This window comes from Populus nigra, chromosome 16 (genome assembly GCF_951802175.1).
Source record: "Populus nigra chromosome 16, ddPopNigr1.1, whole genome shotgun sequence".
Classification (NCBI taxonomy): domain Eukaryota; kingdom Viridiplantae; phylum Streptophyta; class Magnoliopsida; order Malpighiales; family Salicaceae; genus Populus; species Populus nigra.
In genome coordinates, this window is record NC_084867.1 from 3,359,814 (window position 1) to 3,381,156 (window position 21,343).

General features: G+C 29.0%; 1 protein-coding gene across 2 annotated transcripts; it reads left to right on the forward strand.

Annotated features, from left to right (window-relative positions):
• The first annotated feature begins 14,276 nt into the window (after positions 1 to 14,276).
• On the forward strand, positions 14,277 to 20,499 carry LOC133675563 (phosphoethanolamine N-methyltransferase 2). Of its 2 annotated transcripts, none has more exons than XM_062096985.1 (12): positions 14,277 to 14,410; positions 16,619 to 16,734; positions 17,171 to 17,308; positions 17,442 to 17,579; positions 17,891 to 18,034; positions 18,350 to 18,460; positions 18,547 to 18,688; positions 19,023 to 19,303; positions 19,668 to 19,829; positions 19,924 to 19,977; positions 20,072 to 20,146; positions 20,237 to 20,499. In XM_062096985.1, the coding sequence occupies exons 1-12, from the start codon at positions 14,350 to 14,352 to the stop codon at positions 20,333 to 20,335; spliced, it is 1,521 nt and encodes a 506-aa protein (XP_061952969.1). In that variant the 5' UTR covers positions 14,277 to 14,349; the 3' UTR covers positions 20,336 to 20,499. The 2 variants fall into 2 exon arrangements, with proteins under 2 accessions (XP_061952969.1, XP_061952970.1); XM_062096986.1 differs by lacking the exon at positions 14,277 to 14,410 and adding an exon at positions 16,163 to 16,431.
• The last annotated feature ends 844 nt before the right edge of the window (positions 20,500 to 21,343 follow it).

Sequence of the window (21,343 nt, forward strand, 5' to 3'; positions counted from 1 at the left end):
CATTTAGCTCTTATAATTGCTGATCAATGGTAGCTACAACAATAAAAGCTAGTTGCAATTAATAGGTGAAACAATACATAATATGCATAAGGGTAATCTTTAATGAATAAAGATTGCACATCATTCTGCTCTCCATACATATTACTGGCACCATCATACTCTTGATTTCTAATATCTCTTCCTTAAGAGTTAAAAAAAATAAAATCTTTTCCATAAAAGCTAAAGTAGTTGTAACTTTAACATGCACTATATCAAAAATTCTCATATAAATCCACATTTATCAACAAACCTAATAACAAGGGTCATTTGCTCTATTCTAAATTCATCTCTAACTTCATCTGTAATAAAACAAAATTTTACATCACGAATCTCACGAAGAATTAAACACTAGATATTTTTAGCAAAGACATGCAAAATGTATTTTTGAATTTGGTGTGAAGTGTACTTAGCATTTGGTAGGGTATTACCCAAAACAAAAGCACCTACTTGTTCATTATATGATGCTAAAAGTTCATCATTTCAAGAAAATTACCATGATTTTTTTTATTCTTGTCATTTATCAAGTCCTCTAAAAGAACGTGCTTGAAATGTGAGCTAGTAGACAATATCTATAAAAGCTTTAATAGACAATCAATTATTTAAAATTTCTTGAGAAGTTTGTCATTCAACCATTTTCTTAATATGACATGATTGAGTTTTTAAATTCTCCAAGCATTTTATAGTAAATTTATGAGCTGAATTTAGATATTTTTTTATATAAGGCAAAAAAGCACTATGTATCCATCATTAACTTTCTTCCGACAATTAAATCCTTTAAAAATAAATATTTCTAATCATGGCAGTGCTTGTAAACTTTTATAATCTAAAAGGCTTCCACATTCAATTCAATTTTATAAGTAACTTCCAAATCTCAAGAGTCCAAAATTCTTATTGCATTAGAAAAGTAAAATTATCTGAAAATTTGAATCTTTAACATAATTGATTTGCAAGTTTTTTTTCTAATAATTTCTTATGTTATATTATATTTTATAGTAGCTAGTACATCCTTTAATTAAAAAAAAAATGGGGATGGCCTTATAATTTTTTTGTAGTATTATAAAATCTTTTAATTTAAAAATCTTAAAGATAATGTCCGTTTTAATATGGATTAAAAAAATATAAGAATCGATAAGATAAATAAAAGTAATTATCACTAATTAAAAAAGAAGAAGTTGATCTTCTCTATAAAAAGCAAAATATAGATGCATCTTAAATTTTTTATCTTGGTTATTATTTTTATTTATCTTCAGTGTTAATCTTACTCACTAGGTATTTATGAATTTTGTTTTTATAAATGAAATATCAAAATACAACCTATCTATCTAAAATTTGAGATGAAAAAATTTTAAAGATTAAATAAAATAATCTATATGAAGTATTATAAAATCATAGAAACAATTAAAAACATCAACTGATATTTTTTTTTAAAAAAAAAGAGCGGATACTAATAAAAAATAAATCTAAATAAAGAAAAAAATTTTAAAAAAAAAACAGAACAAAAAGAGGAGGTTGGGCGCTTCTAAGCTAGGCATGCCATACCTATTCACTCCTGACCTATAAGGAAAAAGTCAGGCATGAATGGGTTGAAACTAGGTGTCTAGCCTATTTTTTGTTTAATAGTGGATGATGCATTATGGTTTTTTAATAGACAAAATGTTGTTTGGAATGGTAAATGATGTGTTGTCCGTATTGATAATTTTTTTTATCACCTTCAATAACTAGAAAATTAAGGTCCGAGTATTAGGACTCCTAAAGCTCATTTTCAAAGTTGTTTCTATCTAAAAACATCATAAGAACTTCAATAAAATGATTTTGAAGCCTAAAAGACCCTTTAATTACTTTAGAAAAATCCAAAATCAAGCCATATAAAAAATAATTATTAAGTCTTGATCACTTGTATTGGCATGTTTAAGGAGAGAAACTAACTCCATTAAATTGTCCTCTCTAAGACGAACCAATTGACTTCAAGTTCGACCATTTTAGTGGACAAAAAGTGATGGTAGAACACTTTCTCTCTTATCGTTGTTTTCCAGCAACTTTCTCACTTCTTCCTTTAACAAGATGATACTTACTTCATACAAGTGATGCATGGATGTTGTCAGCTCATGTCGTGAGGTGTTTAGTCAAGTTCTATAACAAGTGAAACCCTTGTTTTGTGTTGGTGAGACATGCGCCTAAAAAAAATGAAGTTTGCAACCGAAGCAAATCTCTTTCGCTACTAGTGCAATCATAATTTCCTCTCATGAGATTGAAGCTTTATCTTAGTTCAATCTTTTTTTTCTTTTAAATTTGTTTTAACATGAAATTTACATTGTATTTTGTAAACTAGATCTTTAACTTAATGTTAAAATACTCTAAGGCATACCAAACATGCAAGGGAATGTAAATAGAAATAGGTATTAAAACCTAAAATAATAGAAATAAAACTTGGAAGGGTGTAGTTGAAAAAAATCTAAATGTTATAACAAAACTACAAGGAAAATTTTTTTTCATGAACCAATGATGAAAAACTGGTTATGAAAAATGATGTAAACAATGAAATGTGAAAGAGCTTATTTGTTATCAATATTAAATACCCACTGATTTAGTTTATTTGTTAATTGCAAGTAAAAGAAGTTGAACATGCGCTATTGATTATACCAAATTGCATTAAAAAAAATAAAATCATCTCAAATTTTGAGTGATTCGTGTTTTTTTTTTTTCTAGTAATGACTAACATTATATTATGTTATATATTATAAGTGAAGAAATTGGGTATTCAGAATAGAATCCATTATGCACTCTTTTTTATTGTTTTTTGTCATTGAAAAAATTACATAATACATGGTTATTGAACTTTATTTCTTTTTAATTACATCCACCAATGTTATATTGGCAAGTTTTATGTTTTAGGAATTAATTAAAATTTGATTTTACAAAATAGAATTTTATGTTATAGTTAAAAAATTAAAACAATGAGCACCAAAATAAATATAAAAAATCCCTTTTAGTTTAACTCTTGAAGTTTTAGTGTACTAAAATTTGATCCTTTTTTTTAGGTTTTTAAATTTTGACTCTAAACTTCATTTTCTTCACGTTTTAATTCCTAGATGTTAAGAGAGGAGATATAAAGCATTTAGTCAGCCCTAATTTAGCCATAATAAAAGTTAATCTTGATGTCAATGAGTTGATTTTAGAGAGAGGAGTTCAATAGATGTGGTGTTGCCTTTTAAATATTCTTGACAAAAATAGATTAGGGTCCTGGAATGTGGTTATTTTTATTTGATAGATTTTTTTTATTTTAGAGTGATTTAGAAGGTGTTTTGGGTTATGAATGAGTTTATTAAGATTTTTAGACGGAATAAAAATTGAGTCCTAAAAGTAAAAAACTCAATTTTTTACCCATTGAAGTTTATTAAAAAAAAATATTATAACAAATGATACAATGTTTGCATCAATTTTTCACCCATTGATGCGTCATATGCTAACTCAACTAGAAATAGCTGCTAGGTGTGGAGGATTGGTCTAACCCAAGCACACCTGGACTTTCTTCTTTTAAGGCCGAACAAGTTGGCCACGCCTTTCGGCCTGGGAAAGCTTTTTTTTATTTAAAATAAATATCTATTAAAATTATTAAATAAAAAAGTTATTTAAAAAATCATTTTAGTATGTTATATTTTTTTGAATAAGATTACAAGTTTTAATGGTTATATTTTCAATAATGTTTTTTAATAATTTTATAGGAGCTTAATATGCAACAAGTAGATATGATATATCTTCTGAAAGCTTGAAAGTTGCAAAAAAAAAAAATATAAAACAAGAAAGTAAATTAAACATAAATAATCAATGAGAATAAAATATTTATTTTTTATTTTTTGTATAGTTTTCATGAACTCATTTTATTTTTATTTTTTAGGAGACTTGCTATTTAAATTATAATAAGTTTTTATTGCTAAAAAAACTTGTTATTAATAAAGAAGACATTTTTTTATTAAACATAATAATAATAAGGAAATGATAGTTTTACCTTAACCAATAATTTTCCCCTTCTTAAATTTAAATAATTAGAATTCTTGTAAATATTTTATTTTAATTATCTGGAGGTTTTATTAAAAAAAAAAAGTTGCTAAAACAAAAACAAAATGCATATAAAGAGTGAGGACTTCAATTTAAAAAATAAAATTTCTCCTTCAAAATTTAAGTGCTTCCAACTTTAGCGGATTAACAAGAATAAATAAAAACTAAAAAAAAAAAAAAACTTTGAAAGTTTCATTATGGCATTGGCCGGACATAAAATAAAAACATTTACATGGGACTAACTTTCCAAGACCAAGCAAACTTGGACTTATACTTTTTAAACCAAGCATGCAGGACCATGTCTTTAAGCCCACCAACCCTTTGCCTTCTTTTTATTTATGATTGATTTCATTTTTTTAATTAGATTTTTATTTAATATCAACTCTCTTATTTTCAAATTGTTTAGTTTAAATATTTTTAAATAGTAATAAGTCTTTTTTATAATTTCATAATATCTTTAAGTGATTATTATAATTTTTTTTAATTTTTTTGAGTTAAATTTAAGATAGATAAGTTGTATTTGTATTACGTATTTATACGAATAAAAATATGTATACTTAATAACCATAGTAAATCCTCAAGATAAATAAAAGAAAATATGTAAAATGAAAAAGGATGATCAAGGTAAAATATTTGTATTTGTATTTTATTTTTTATGAACAAAATTAACTTCCTACTCTGATCTTTAATTAGTATTCCTATTTTTTTTCAAGTTATTGAAACTTGCTTCTATAATTTTGATGTTGTTTTTCTTACTTCATAGTTAAATTTTAGCTAAAGTAGCTAAAAAAAGTCATTTTAACTATCATTTTTAAAAAATTGATCACATACATGTTCTCTAAAATGGAGAGTCATGAATATTTTATTATTTTTTTATTATTCAAATTATATATGAGCTGAATATTCAAGTATATGTTATTTCATGTTGTTGATTGTTTTCAAATTATGTTAATGAATTTTCTAATTAATCAATGGTACTTTTGAAAGTTTATTCTTTTATTATACTAGAAATTAAAAATAGAAAATAGAAAATGCAAACACTTAAAGAAATAATGAAAATTTAAACAATGCATACTAATTAAAACCATTTATACATCGTTTAGCTAATATCTCCATTTAACACATCTTATAAATAATGAAAATTTAAACAATGCATACTAATTAAAACCATTATTTTGTCATTTAGCTAATATCTCCATTTAATGAATTTTATAAAATTCAACCAATATTAAAGCAAGCTTGTAGTATCCATCTATATTTTTCTTTGTTTTATATATTATTGTTTTAATAAAAGTATTTCTTATATAATAATAATCAGGCATTTAATTCAATTTGGAGATACATTACTGCAAAATAAGAAACATATTAATGCCCATTAAAATTAAATGACATTTGATATATTCATTTACTTTAAGTTGCTAAAACATTATTTTTAACAATGGCTAAGCAACTAGAATAACATTGTGTGAAAGAAAAATCTACTTCTCAAATGATGACCAAATAGAAGAAAACGGACATACAATCATGAAATGGGTCTTGTCCTCTAGAAGTTGAGACCTTGTTATTTCTATATAATTTTTTTAAAAAAATTTGTTTTTACTCTTTCATAAAAAAATCAACTCGTGGATGATGTGATCCTTCAATGGGTTATATTATTTGATAGTTGAGGGGGAGTTATGTTTCTCAGGTAAAGATATATGCATATTAACCCTAAAATATTACATTTTGGTCTTTGCAAGGAATCTAAGGAAAGAATCCTTGACGAATGTGAATATTTTTTTTCTAGTAAAAGTGGTCTATTAGAGGTTTAATTCTTGTAATACAAGGGCGAAGAAAGCCTAATTTTAAAGATATGATCATGAGATGCCTTAAAGGTTATATGTATGTAACTCTAAAGCATATCATTTCGAGTATGTTTTTAAAGCCACTCACTTTTTGATGACATCTTTGAAATTATTTTCTTTCAAGAATGTCTTTGAGCCTTCACCTTTTAAATAGTATACTATTTAGCCCTATCTCTTTTACATATCGCTTTTGGCATTATTATGTTTGAGTGCGTCTTTGAGCCATAACCATTCGGATAAGATGTTGTTTAGCCTTTTCTTTTTTACATAGTTCTCTTGGCACTATTTTATTTTAAGTGTGCCTTTGAGCCCTCAACCTCCAGATAATACATTGTTTAGCCCTATCTATTTTAGATAGTGCTTTAGGCATTATTTTCTTTTGAGTGTGTTTTTGTGTCTTTGTCTTCTAGATAGTGTGATATTTAGCCCTATCTCTTTTAAATAATGATTTTGACATTATTTTTTTTTCTTAATACGCTTTTAAGTCATCATCTTTCAAGTAGTGTGTTGTTTAGCCCAATCTCTTTTACCTAGTGCTTTTCACACTATTTTCTTCTAAGTGCAGTTTTAAGCCCCTATCTCTCTAATAATGCGTTGTTTAGCCCTATCTCTTTTAAATAGTGCTTTTGGTACTATTTTTTTTATAAGTGCTCTTTTGAGCCTTTGTTTCTTACATTTGTGTTAGATATGCTATCCTTAGAGATATCTTTGAATGTATTATCACTTTGAGAAGGATTAACCACTTTTTGATTTGGTATATCCATATCATTTTATCTTTTTTTCTTTACAAGCTTACTATCTAAAGTCTCTTACAAGACTTTTTATTATAGGCATTGTAAAAATGAAGCAATTATTATAACCTAATTTTAGATTCCCATGAAATTATCTTTTTTTTTAAACTAAAATAAAACAAAAGAAGAAGAAGAAAGAGAAGTGGCATGGTTAACAAAAATAGGTTGAATAAAATACAAGAACCAAAATAGATCTTTGAAAAAATTGGAAGCTCAATTGCACAAACATGAAAGACAATGCAGATTCAAGGTTAACTCAAGTGAATGTCAAACAGATTTGCATAAAAATTAAGTATGAGGACTTTATTAGACTATTAATAGGTTGATTTGATTTAATTATGGGCCTAATTAAAGATTTAATTAAGTTTAATAATTAATTTGGTCTAAAATTAAAAGAAACAATTAAGTACAAGGATTTAATTAGACTTTTAATGAGTCATATTAATTTTATTAAAGACTTAATTGGTGAAAAATTAAATTTGAAAGCCTAATTTGAACTTAATTAAGAAGATTAGAATTATAGAGGATCAAATTTAATTTTTACAAACTCAATTGGATGAAATCAATGGTGAAATTATAAGAAAGTCAAAGTTTGAGGGTCACTTAACGGACAAATTGAAAAAAATTCAAAACACAAGATCAAAATATAAAAGGTGTAGAAATATAGAGAATACAATTGAATAAAACAAGGCCAAATTGAAAGAACTAAGAGTCTTAAGAGCTAATTAAGGATGACATTGAAAATATCCAAGATGAGGGATCACATTGAAAAACATGCTAAAGTCAAAGGGCTTTTTTTTTAAACTTCACAATGGTAAAATTGAATTGATTCCTAAAATCAGGATCTATTAAGGATTTAATTGAATAAATTCAAAAGATTGAAAGATGAAATTAAAAAGGAAAATTAAAACCCTAATTAACCTTGGTTTATCAAAACAACATTGTTTTTTTTAAAGAAACATTGTATTTTGACCAAAACAGTTTATTTTGGTTCAAAACGATGTTGTTTTGTTTAATCCTCGACAAAAAAAGGCTAGAAGACTTGTTGTTTGACCACTATTGATCTTCTTCCCTAAAAAGTCATAAAAAAGCCTAGTTTCTGCTGCCACCTTGTAGTGCTCATTTCTCCCTCATCGCTTCCTTAAACAAGACAATAAGCATATCCCATCACACCATACCTTATGTACTCCTACTCAAACAAAATAAAGGCTCCTTTGCAATCCTGAAGGTGCTGTAACAAAAAGACAAAACTTGCATCTCAACCAAACATGTCTACCAAGAAATAACAAAAACCAGTTATTGTACTCCTTTTTTTAGCTCTCAAACGCTGCAAAGGCTAATCCTTAGCCTCAATAAATGGCTGGGATTCATTCTTCAACATCATAGGGGGAGAATTATCCAGCTCATTGTCTCTAGATGATCTTCATTGCCCTTTAAAAACCCATGTTAATGACCATGTAAAAGAGGATAAGCCTAGAAAACACATACCCTTACACTACTAAACCCGAAAATCCTTAGCTAAACCATTAAGCAACCAAGAAAAACAAGAAAAAACCTATAGTAAGCCACCATTACAAGTCCAAAGTTGGTTTAGAAATCCCTAGTTAAGAGGCATCATTGATGGACAAGGTATGTTTCCAACTTTGATGAGAGGGTGAAGCTCAATAAAAACATCCCCTTCCCTTTATTTTGTCTTTTAAATTGCTTTTCAAATGTTCTTCACAGTTTTTGATGAGATTCATGCAAAAAAAAAAAAAAAAAACTTTGTTTGATTTTCAATTTTTTGATATTGTTTCTAGCTTGTGTTTTTAGGTTTGGGCTTTGGATCAGGAAGCTCAGCCCATGTGGTTGGGCTGAGTCCATTAATTTAACACCATGTTTGGTTTGTTTAATTTTTATCAAAGAAAAAAACACAATATTTTGTTCTTAAGGCTTGTTTGGCAAACATGGTCTTAAAGCATTTTTCAAGTCTTTGATTTTTAGTTAAGGGTGTGTTTGGTAAACACACCCTACTAATTTTCTAGCAATATTTATTTTCTCTTTTTTTAAATTTTTTCCAAACATACTTCAAATTATTTCTCAAAATTCTAAAGAGCTTTATGATTCCCACGTGTTTTTTCTAACCTTTTCATTTAATATTTAAGTTGTAAATTTACAATATAAGATACTTACCTGGTAGTAAATATACTTGATTTTCTTTAAAATTTTAGAAAAATACAAAAAAATTAAAAAATTACATATCTAAAATATACAAAAATATGCTTTAATTTGCGTGTATATGGCTAAACTCTAAAAACTTTCATGCATATTTTATAAAAACAAAATTAGAAAAAAATTGCATTTTTATCATACCTTGAAAAAAAAACAATTCAATAGATATCATAACCATTTTATGTTTATCCATTACGATTTGACCAAAATTCCAAACACATTACAAAAAATAATTTATTTAATTAATATATGGGGTATGAATTTTACAACGTAATACATATTTTCAATATTAAATTAAATTAATTGACAAAAATAAAATGTTAGGATTAATTGTAGACTTTAATATTTGAGGATATAAAATTACACTATAAAATATATCCTCAAGTATTAAAGATATAAAATAGAAATAAATGCACCATTAAGATTTGGACTTTAGAATGGTTAGGTTTTAGATGGATTAATGAATAAAAACCGAACCTACAAAAAAACAATCAATCAAAACAGTTTATCATAGGCAAGTTGTACTAGGGATGATGTGTCTTCTCCATACACAATCAGTTCCCTTACCCAGACTCTTGTAAACTATTACGTTTTCAAGTGACCATAACACTGAATGACAACTTCTTAACCTTTCAAATCATAATTTCATGATTTATCCCACCATATCCAAAACCTCCTTCGATCTAAGAAGCAAATTCCTCATTTGACGTTGTGACATGCCACAACAGCAACAACATAAAAATAGATGGATATTCATAAAAAGAAATAACAAAAGGATTGGTTGGATATAGAGTAGCTCTTTATGACAGGTGACAAGAGTTGTTGAATCTTCTAACACTGTGACAGAGTTATACAATCACTTTAGTGCCATAGCAAAATTAATCCTTGAAGGATCGGGTCACCCTTTCATATTTCTTAAAGAGAAGGATTTCATCTTATTTTATTATAACCTAATTTTAGAGTTCAAGGAAAGTTTTTCTAATGTATTTTGATTTACCAATATTAGTTCAACCCACACAATGACACCATGATATATCATAATATTATCCATCACTGAACTATTAAACCATCCAATTTAAGAATAAAATGTGACAATTTCATTCATTTAAAATATGGAAAATATTTTAGCATATAGTTTATACATTGTGGAAAGGTAGTTTGAAACTTCTCTTCATTTAAAAAAATAGATATAACTCATTAAGCCATATATTTTTAGAAGGAGAATCCAATAAGTTTTACTTATTCAAAATGAGGAATATAAAATAGTTCATTATGATCTATCACTTCGTTAAACTATTAATCCATCTAATTTAACAATAAAATTATAGTTTCATTCATTTAAGATGTGAAAAATATTTTAACATATAATCAATACATTATAGGAAGGTAGTTTCAAGCTTCCATTCATCCAAAAATATGGAGATAGCTCATTAAGCCATATATTTTTAGAAGAAACCTTCAAGATTTAGATTTAGATTTATTTGAAAATGGAGAAATAATTCATTAGCAAGCCATGCCTCAAAAACTTTTTAATATTGGATAATCATGACATTTTATCTTCAAAAATTGTAATGATTGGACTTTTTGTAATGTTGTTTTTGCTTGGTTTTGCCAAGACTTTATAAAATTAATTGGAAATAGGATGTTAAGTATATTTTCACCTCTCTCGTAAAGTTTCATGCATAATAGGCTTGTCTAGTGATGTTATAAGAAGACATCTTAAGAAAAGTTTCTAGTCATTAAATATGGGTAAATTGGTTAACCTATGATCTCAAATAAATCTCTCACTACTCGAACAAACCTCAAAAGGTCAACCTGATGCCTATAACGTATAAAAAGTATATACCAAGACTATGCCACATCAATTATAAATCACAACTAAGTAGATTTTCAATGAGAGTCAAGGTTGGAGCATCACTAATTCCTCATTGCTACCTTAAAACGATGCAAATGAAAATGATGTATAGTGGGCATACATGCATAACTTTATATTTAATCCACACATACATGATAAACATGATGTATAAAATAAAATACAAGGAAATAATAACACATAAATAGACAAATATTAAATCATAAAAATTATGAAAAATAGACAATCAAAACATAACAGCAAGACATGTTGTTTTTTTATATAAATAAACAAAGTCGAGCCCCTTGCTAAGTAATTCCCTAGTTGAGTTGTTATTTTATTGCAAGGATCATCATGATAAATTTAGGGTAAAATTAAAAACAAAAGGACTCGTCATTTAGTTTTATAGTAACTATAAAATCTAACTTGTTTTCAAATGTTTTGAGTAAAGGGTTGATATATAACAAGAAATATATAATCACCTTATTCATCATATCTAAGGTAAGTAATATTTTTGTTTGTTTTAAAATGTTTGTTATGCTTGGAGATTGTCTAAACTTAATGTTTTAAATTGAAATTAAAGAGTAGTTTTAGATTTGGACATAGAAATGACATAATTCCCATTTTGATATAATCACCCTCTTAATTCTATCACCTTGAAAAAAAACATGAAATGAAAAAATGATTAAGTTACAAATAAATTTATAAACATAGAGGTTAATTAATTAATTTTCAAAACTATAAAACATTATTTAATTAATTTTGAAAAATTAAAGAAATTAATTTATAATTTACTCACAATACATCCTTCATTGACTTTTGAAAAAACAGTGTCAAAAGCTAAAAACAAAAGCTAGTGTGTGCTAAATAAGCCCTTGTTCTTGTTGTGGTTGTAATTGTTAGTTAGGGGCCATAGCTTTAAAAATAATAATAATTCGGTAATAGTATGTGTTATTAAAATGCTTTTATGTTATAAAGATGTTTGTCATAATTTTTGCTTTTATGCTATAAGAATGTTTGTCATAATTTCCGTTTTTATATGTTTTTTAAAAGTATTTTTTATTTAAAAAATATTAAATTAATATTTTTTAAGGTTTTATGATGATTTTGATGTGATAATGTAAAAAAAAATTATTTTAATATATTTTTAAATAAAAAAATATTTTAAAAATCACTGTATAATACAATTTCAAATAACCCTTGAAAAGTTAATTGTGACCTTTTGCTTCAAATGTTTTTCAAAACATTTTTATAATTTTATCAAACACCTTTTTTTATAACATTTTCCTATTTCAAATCCTCTATTAAGGTTTATATATATATATATATATATATATAAACCTTATTTGTCAGGCCATAGTTGTACCTTCACCAGAAAAATTTGAACAAACGAGAATCTTTGCTAGGAAAATCCTGGCTATGATGATCACTACCAAGCACCAAGTCCCTACCGATTAATTAGTTTCTATTTCATTTTTCTTTTCTGCAGACCCAGCCGAATAATTTCCAACCCTAGAGGGGTCTGTAGAACCCGGTGCAGGTCAGAAGAGATCTAGAAGAACAGGTCTATAAACCCGCTTGCCTGAGTCTGCAGCCACCGTCTCGAGTCTCCAACCTTACCATGCTCTATTAAACAAATTTGATATTCTTTGATGCAGGGTTTGCAAATCTAGAAAACCAGATCCACAACCAGATATTTGAGATCTGTTGCCTTACCATGCCTCACCAAACAGTATAATACATAGTAAAATTACTCAAAATCTATAACAATTTCTGCTACAGTATGAAATAATGCAATTTACAGTAAAAACACTTATAATTCATAATAATTTACGCTACAATAAAATACTAATCCTGTCTAAGCAAAAAGTACTAAAGTTTCATTGCACAACCAGTGGTCGGCACAGTTTCGTTGCACAATAAAATAAATTAACTAGACCTGTCTATGCAAAAAAGACAAAGAGGTACAGTAAATACTATTTGTTTCTTTCGGATTTTTTTTTCTTTTAAATACTCAAGGACGTAACCCTACATATAAAAATATTAACCCTACATATAAATATTATTATTTTTTCTTTTAACTATCTAGATGATGGTTAGTATTAAGAATTTAAGATAAAAAAATTTGCTTTTTTTATGGTTTCAGCTTCGAGTCCTGTAGTTACTTATATGATGGCTACTAGAAACTTACATGGTCATTAACTTCAGAACATGTGGGATTAGTCGAGGTACGCGCAAACTAATCCGGACACCCACGTTAAACTAAAAAAAATATTAATAACAATATGTTTTGGTTGAATGTACATTATTTTCTATAATAAAATCATATTAATTTTGAGAAATTATTTAATTTTTAAAAAGAAATTATGCAGGAATATTTCCCAATAGTACAATCTTCTAAGAAAAATTATCATTAGTAATCTTAAAGGATTGACGTGTTGATTAAGGAGATATACTTATTTCTTTGATTTTTTTAGGTCTTAATATTAAGACCAACACTTGGTGAATTTATTAAATTTAATTGATTATATTAAACTGATATAGAGATATGGGCTTAAAAATATCTTAAGATAAAAATTAATTTTGATCAATGTGTATATTGTAAAAAAATAATATAAACCATATCTTGGGGTCTCATCTAATAGCTTAGATTTTTAGGTTGAATTTGTTATTTTGACATGATATCAAAGCCTTGATAACTAAGCGGTCACGAGTTTAAATCTTGCACAAAGTAATGTGAGCATATGCAAGTTTCAAACCCAAAAAACTTTCATTTGAGGGAATATATTAGAAAATAATACAAACCATATTTTGAAACCTTTTACCTAACAATTTAAGTTTTTGAATTGAATTGGTTATTTGACACAAACTAGTTAGAGATCAATAATAATATAATTATATTAATGTATATTCAAGTTTGTGGCTCCTAAAATAACATGAATTTGATGATAATTAGAAAATTAGATCATGATAGTGGAATTAATTTTTTATATATATAAAAAAGATGGAGGATTTGTAATGCAGTGAATGTCGACCGTCGAAAAAAACAAACCTTAATGGAGAAACCACAAACATTAAAATATCAATATTTAAAGCTGAATCATTGATGTGCATCTCAACCACACCTTTCTTAAATATGTTTTTGTTTCTCAATAAAAAGTATAAAAAAATTATAATAATAGTTGTTTTTGGAATATTTTTTATTTGAAAATATATTAAAATAATAATTTTTTATTATTTATAAAAATTTATTGTTAAAAAAAAACATATTAAAAATGATATAAAATCATAAAAATAATAATTGAAAATAAAAAGTAACACTTTTAGTAACCTTTATGCTGTGTGGCAACAAAAAAACGCAGCGCAAATTATTGGAGGCTAGGTCCATGATCACGTGGAAAGGGGCAACGGACTCACTGAGCACGACATCAATCAGTTCTATAAGAGGCCCCTCATGAACCCGTTTCCAAGCCACAACCACAGCTGATTTCTTTATTAATTTTTTTCTCCACAAAAGGAAGAAGAAGAATCTTGCTTCTTTCATCCATAGGATTCCATGTCCTCCACCCACTCCGCCACTGAAGATCCCTTTTCAACACCACCGCCGGCCAGTCGTGGTGAGATTCCTCATTCTCTATCCTTAATAATTCTCTGTGTTCACGGGTTAAGTGATGAAACACTTTCAATATGTGCTGTGCACCATCGTCTTTGGCTGTTAAAAAACTACGTACAAATTACACATATGATGATTTCTTAGCGTAGTCTTACCTCATTATCCTCATGTTTTCGCTACTGGATTAATATATAGCATCCATGGCTGCGTTATGCAAGAATTTGCCCCGCAGAGTTTGCCCTAACCATTCCCTTGCTTCAGCTATGATGGCCCTAGCTCCCCAAGAACTGATGTACTGTGCTCATCCTTAAGACACCACATCTTTCTGTAAATCACACCATTACCGACAATCCCAAGTAATAATCGATCATAATGACATGGGGAGCTTACAAATTAGCAAAATAACACGAGGATGATCTGATGATCACTAAACCCACAAGATGATTTATTGGTTTGATACGTACGCGAATTCTCATTCATGTTGTAAATCTCACTTCCCTCTCTCTCTCTCTCTCTCTCTCTCTCTCTCTATATATATATATATATAAGAATTTTCAATTTTATCTATTCATTCTGTACTAACAAAACACTTATGCTCACACATATCACAGCATATTTATGAAAAATATTGAAAAAAAATCATGTTTTTATCTATATATTCAAAGCAATGGTGGCTGATTTGATGAAAAGATGATGATTCTTGGAAGAGTACACAAATTGTGAATTAGGAAACATATTAATCTGTTATTTTATGAAGTATGTGTTTGTACGATGTTTTTATAAAAGTAATTTTTAGTTGAAAATATATTAAAATGATATTTTTTTTTTAATTTGTGGTGTTAATAAATCAAAAACATAAAAAATAAAAAAATAATTAATTTATTATCATTTTAAATAAAAAATCATTAAAAAAAAGTGGGGAAGTGGATACATAGCAACGACAGATTAGGAAAGTAATAGTTGATGGTAGGTGGCAAGTGTCTATAAGAAGCTCACGTGATACCATCAACAAAATACATTTTCAGATTCACTTCACTCTGTGGCCCTTCGCAGCTTCACCGAGTCTACCTCCAATAGGCACTCGTTTTCTTCACTTTCTCCCCCTATTTTCGGACAAAAAACAATATTGCTAGATTCTTAAAGTGGCCCCTCGAATCATTGTGGGATCTGAAGGGTTAATTCCACGTTTATTATTGTGTTTCAAATATAATTAAATTCGATAAAATTTTAATTTTTTTTATATTTTTGATTAATATAGTGATATCAAAACTAATTTTTAAAAATAAAAAAAATTATTTTGATTTATTTTCAAGTAAAAAATATTTATAAAACAACTATTATCTCACTCAAATACTCTTTAAATCTGTCCCATATCAATCATTCAAATTTTATTGGCTCCACTTATTAATTTATTTATGACACTAAAAAAATAAAACATAAACTATACTTTGCTAGATCCTAGACCTTATATATATATATATTTCCACTCTTGTTTGTTTATGTAGATATTCTATATTCCAATTGACATGGCTCTTTTTTTTTTAATTAAATTTTGAATATAATTATTAGAGTTTTAACTTCAAGACTGCCTAAAAAGATTATATAATTATAATTATGTCCTTTTCAAACGTAGTTGTTTAACCCAAAAATAAAGTATTGCTATTAATTATTAAGTAAATAAGAGGCATCATCATGCATGCAATAAGCCAAACTAGGCAGTACATAAAAAAACCCTGGTTTATCAATATAAAAAACCCACACATACCAGGTATCAGAAACCCAAGCTGAGCATCGCAGGAGAGTTTTATAGGATAGCAAATAAGTGATGCAGAGCTTATGACCGTAGATCCAGGACCTTTTCAAAATCTTGCATTGCCGTCGAGGGTTCTTAAGTTTTCGTTTTCGTTTTCATCACCATCATCTCCTTTCAAAATCTTTTCTTTTTAAACAAAACACTCAAAGAGAGAACCCATTTTGCTTTTCCTTCTTGTTAAAGAAAGTTCCTTTCAACAATGGCTACTCATGGTACGATACCCATTTTTTTTTTTTTGAAGAATCGTTTCTTTTTGGTTTTGTTTGCTTTCCCCTCTTTTTTTTTTTTTTACTATTTTATGTATTGTCACTTTTTTTTTTAATGTTTTGGAGATTACATATATGGAGTGCATTACGTCGAGATTAGTCTTACATTGGTTTTTGTTTCTGGGTTTGTCAGTGGAAGAACGCGATATTCAGAAGAAGTATTGGATGGATAACATTTCTGATTTGAGTGTGAATGCAATGATGCTTGACTCGAAAGCATCTGAACTTGACAAGGAAGAAAGACCTGAGGTACGTACACTTCTCTTTACTGCTTCAAAAAAGGCTCCTTTCCTTTTTGTTTTATTATGTACATAGGAATGTTGTGTGTGTAATTGTTTTTTTGTTTGATTTAAATCCCAATCCTGTTTACTTAATGTTTAGTACATTGGTATTTGGCAGCATTAATTGTGGAGTAATGAATTGTAAAATGATCGTTCAAGATCCCTGCTTCAGATGTTCTTTACTGCTTCTTTGTTTGATTTAAATCCCAATCCTGTTTACTTAATGTAAATTTTAACAGAAAATTGTTCCTTTAGATATTGTTCTTCAAAATACGTTACAATGATATTGTTAGTGCATTGATAAATATGCATCTTCATTTTGAATTCTTCATGCTTTTAGATCATTGATTGCTGTTATGGTTTATATAATTTTCTGAAACTTAACTAATTGGTGGTATGCACAGATACTTTCTCTGCTTCCACCTTATGAAGGAAAAACAGTTTTGGAACTCGGAGCTGGTATTGGCCGTTTCACAGGGGAATTAGCACAGAAGGCTGGCCAAGTAGTGGCTTTGGACTTCATTGAGAGTGCAATAAAAAAGGTGACTGTGGTCCTCCATATTTATATACAGAAAGAGCCTTTTGTTTATGCCTGTTAAACTGGATGTGTATTGTTATTTCTAGATTTCTGTTCGAGTTTTATCGTATTTTCTTTCCCCTATCTTCTAATTGCAGAATGAAAATATCAACGGACACTATAAAAATGTCAAGTTTATGTGCGCTGATGTGACATCCCCAGATCTGAATATTTCAGAGGGGTCGGTGGATTTGATATTCTCAAATTGGCTTCTCATGTATCTCTCTGACAAAGAGGTGAACGTTCCTAATCCTTATTCCTACTTGTTATTTCATTTCACAATATGCTTATGGATTTGCTAGTAATTCAGCTTAAGGTTGCACCAGTCTATATATGAAGTATCCTACATAAATATTGTGTAATTTTTTCCTTGGCTCGTTATTTTCTCAATGCCTTCTTTTGTAGTCTTTGTGATGGTTCATCAGGCGTCTTCTTGTTCTTTGAAACTGGTGTAGTCTTTGTGGTTGCAAGTTAGTTTTCTCTAGTACCCTTCTCTACAACTCTGATAACGACTCTGTCTCCTGTGTATTGTTAACATGGATTGCAGGTGGAGAATCTGGTAGAAAGGATGGTCAAATGGGTGAAGGTTGATGGGTTTATTTTCTTCAGAGAGTCTTGTTTTCATCAATCTGGAGATTCTAAGCGAAAATACAACCCAACCCATTACCGGGAACCCAGATTCTACACGAAGGTTTGATTCTTATTGAAATATTCTTCGAAAGGACTCCACGTTTTGCTAACTGAACATGTGTGATGAGCTAAAAAATTATTGTTTATATCTGTTATACTATGTATGATAGCACCACTCAGGTTCAAATGTTTATTGAACCAGTAAGATTCTATGTTTCAGGAGATAAAATGAATATAGATTGATGATTCCTAATGGCTATTGTTCCCTCAATATAGGTGATTTGTGGTCATTTTTTCAGTTAACCTTATAGGTTGTAAGCAATAACTAACAAGATCTTCATGAAGTTTTGTAAACATTATATATACTGCATTGCAGGTGTTTAAAGAATGCCATACGCGTGATGGGTCTGGAAATTCTTTCGAACTCTCTCTTGTTGGCTGCAAATGCATCTCAGCTTATGTGAAAAACAAAAAGAACCAGAATCAGGCAATGAAACTGGATCATTTGATTTTGTTCCTTTGAGGCTTAATTAGATGGGTTAATTGACATGATGCAATACTTGCTTGGTGCAGATTTGTTGGATATGGCAGAAAGTTAGTTCATATGAGGATAAGGGGTTCCAGCGATTCTTAGATAATGTTCAGTATAAATCCAATGGCATATTACGTTATGAGCGTGTCTTTGGACAAGGTTATGTGAGTACAGGAGGAATTGGTATGCTACCGTTCCATTCTTTTCTTTCTCCCCCTTCCCAGTTGGGGGAAAAAGCTATAAGTTGCCTTCTTCTACTAAGTTTGAAATTACAACCTGAAGGCCAAGCACCTGCATAGACAATGTGCTTCTATCTTCACCCCTTTCCTTGTTGAGCATACCAAGGGAAAATTTTTGTGAACTATCTTAATGGCCTAACCATATGAATATATTTCTTTTCAAAGAGTTCAATGCAAAAATTCTTTCTCAATATTAAAATATCTATCAGATTAGTTCGTTGATCTCTTCTTCTTATTCTTGCATTACTGTTTCTAAATGGATATTTGTATCTGTGCAGAAACAACTAAAGAATTTGTGGGAAAACTGGATCTTAAGCCTGGCCAGAAAGTCCTAGATGTTGGCTGTGGGATTGGGGGAGGTGACTTTTACATGGCTGAGAACTTTGATGTGGAGGTTGTAGGCATTGACCTCTCCATAAATATGATTTCGTTTGCCCTTGAACGTGCCATTGGGCTCAAATGTTCTGTGGAGTTTGAAGTTGCTGATTGTACTACAAAGACATATCCTGACAACGCATTTGATGTTATCTACAGCCGTGACACCATTTTGCACATTCAAGTAAGAATTCTCAGATGTTTCTGCAAAGTAGCTTTTGATTTGTGAAGATTGGAGAGTTGGCTTTCTTTGGCAGCACGCAGTTTTTCTTTCTGTTTTGTTAGAAGTTACTGGTCAATTTGTGATACTGCTTTCAGTGCTGTTCCTCGGATAGAATTTTTCCACTCTGTTATATTTGTTCTTGAAAAACACAGGCTCCTTGACCTGCATAAAACCTGATTTATGTGAACGTTTCGGGACTACGAGTGATATAAGAAAGTCATTACAATTTTTGCATGGTGCTTAATTTTCTGTATTGTTAGAAGCTGCCTGTCTGCCTCTATTCCTATCCTTGATTAATTTTACTTCATGAACTACCATGTCTCAGGACAAACCTGCATTATTTAGATCTTTCTTCAAGTGGTTGAAGCCTGGAGGTAAAGTACTTATCAGTGATTACTGCAAGTGTGCTGGAACTCCATCACCAGAATTCGCCGAGTACATTAAACAGAGAGGATATGATCTTCATGATGTAAAAGCATATGGCCAGGTATATTTGCATCTGAAATTATTTGTTGTTGCCAGACATGTGGTTTTTGGTTCCCAATTCCTAAAATGTCTGTCATGTTATGAATGATATGCAGATGCTTAGGGATGCTGGTTTTGATGAGGTCGTTGCAGAGGACCGAACTGATCAGGTTTGCCACAGATCAACCATTCCCTTGTATCGTCATTGATTTAGTATTTAATCGGCCTTCGAAATCTGAATTATTTTGTTACTTCTGCCTTCAGTTTAACAAAGTTCTGCAAAGGGAGTTAAATGCTATAGAGAAGGACAAGGATGAGTTCATCCACGACTTTTCCGAAGTGAGTATACCTTCATTCGTTTAATCCCGAGTTCTTAGATGCTGATTTTCTTTAATTTTAGGCAACTCACTTGGCCATTATCCATTCCAGGGGGACTATAATGATATAGTTGGTGGATGGAAGGCAAAGCTGATCAGGAGTTCATCTGGGGAGCAGCGATGGGGCCTGTTCATCGCCAAGAAAAAATGACTATTGGCTCTCTTACAACCTCTACGTCTATCATTTTGAATAAGTGTTGTTGATGTCTTCGTTTGTAATTGTATGATTTCAGCCGATGGCTAATGTGTGAACTAAGCTAGCTTTTTCTAGCGTCTTAATAATATAAATGATCCCATCGTTTGTCACTTGGTCAATAGGATTGGATTCCATCTTCCCTGAGTTCATGAAGGATGTATTCCTGTGTATTATCCATTTCGAAAGCAGTCAGATTCATTGAGAATTTTCCTGACTGAGCAGCAACTTCTTCCAACAGTTATGTTTTTTTCTATAGGATTTGCTAGAACCCATGGAGACTGCAATGATGCATTACCCATTAATGTGAAAAAAAAAAAAAAACTGTAATGTGAAACTTGCAACTAAATTCAATATAATCGTATACCTTCAATACAGAGCTCACAGTTAGCATGCATATATATATATATATATATATATATATATATATATATATATATATATATATATATATATATATTGTTCTCTTTCTGTGATGTTTCGAAAAATAAAGGGAGAATAAATAGGAAAAAGCAACAATACTCTTAGAGATTTAAAATTAAGTGTAAATAGGTGAAGGGTATTGAGGCAATTAAATAAAAGCTTTATAAATATAAATAGACAGTTTAAAATAAAGAAAAAATATATATCTGACTTTAGAGAGAGTCAGAGAGAATTTGGTCTTTACATTGCTGAGTTAGTATTGCTAAAATAACTTGTTACTAATAAAGAAGACATTTTTTATAAAAGAAAAATAAATAAACAACGAAATGAGAGATTTACCTCAACTAATAATTTTCCCTTCTTAAATTTAAATTATTAGAATTCTTGTAAATATTTATTTCAATTGTCTTGAGATTTTATTAAAAAAATCAATGTTGTTAAAAAAAAGTTTTTTTTTGTTAAAACAAAAAAAAAGCATAAATAAAGAGTGAGGACTTCAATTTAAAAAATACACTTTCTCGTTCAAAACTTAAGTGTTGCCAA

Coding starts and splice junctions, on each gene's coding strand:
- LOC133675563 (XM_062096985.1), top strand. CDS start 14,350: ATGTCCTCCACCCACTCCGCCACTGAAGATCCCTTTTCAACACCACCG. Junction 16,735..17,170: donor ACAAGGAAGAAAGACCTGAG/GTACGTACACTT, acceptor TGGTATGCACAG/ATACTTTCTCTGCTTCCACC. Junction 18,689..19,022: donor TGTGAGTACAGGAGGAATTG/GTATGCTACCGT, acceptor GTATCTGTGCAG/AAACAACTAAAGAATTTGTG.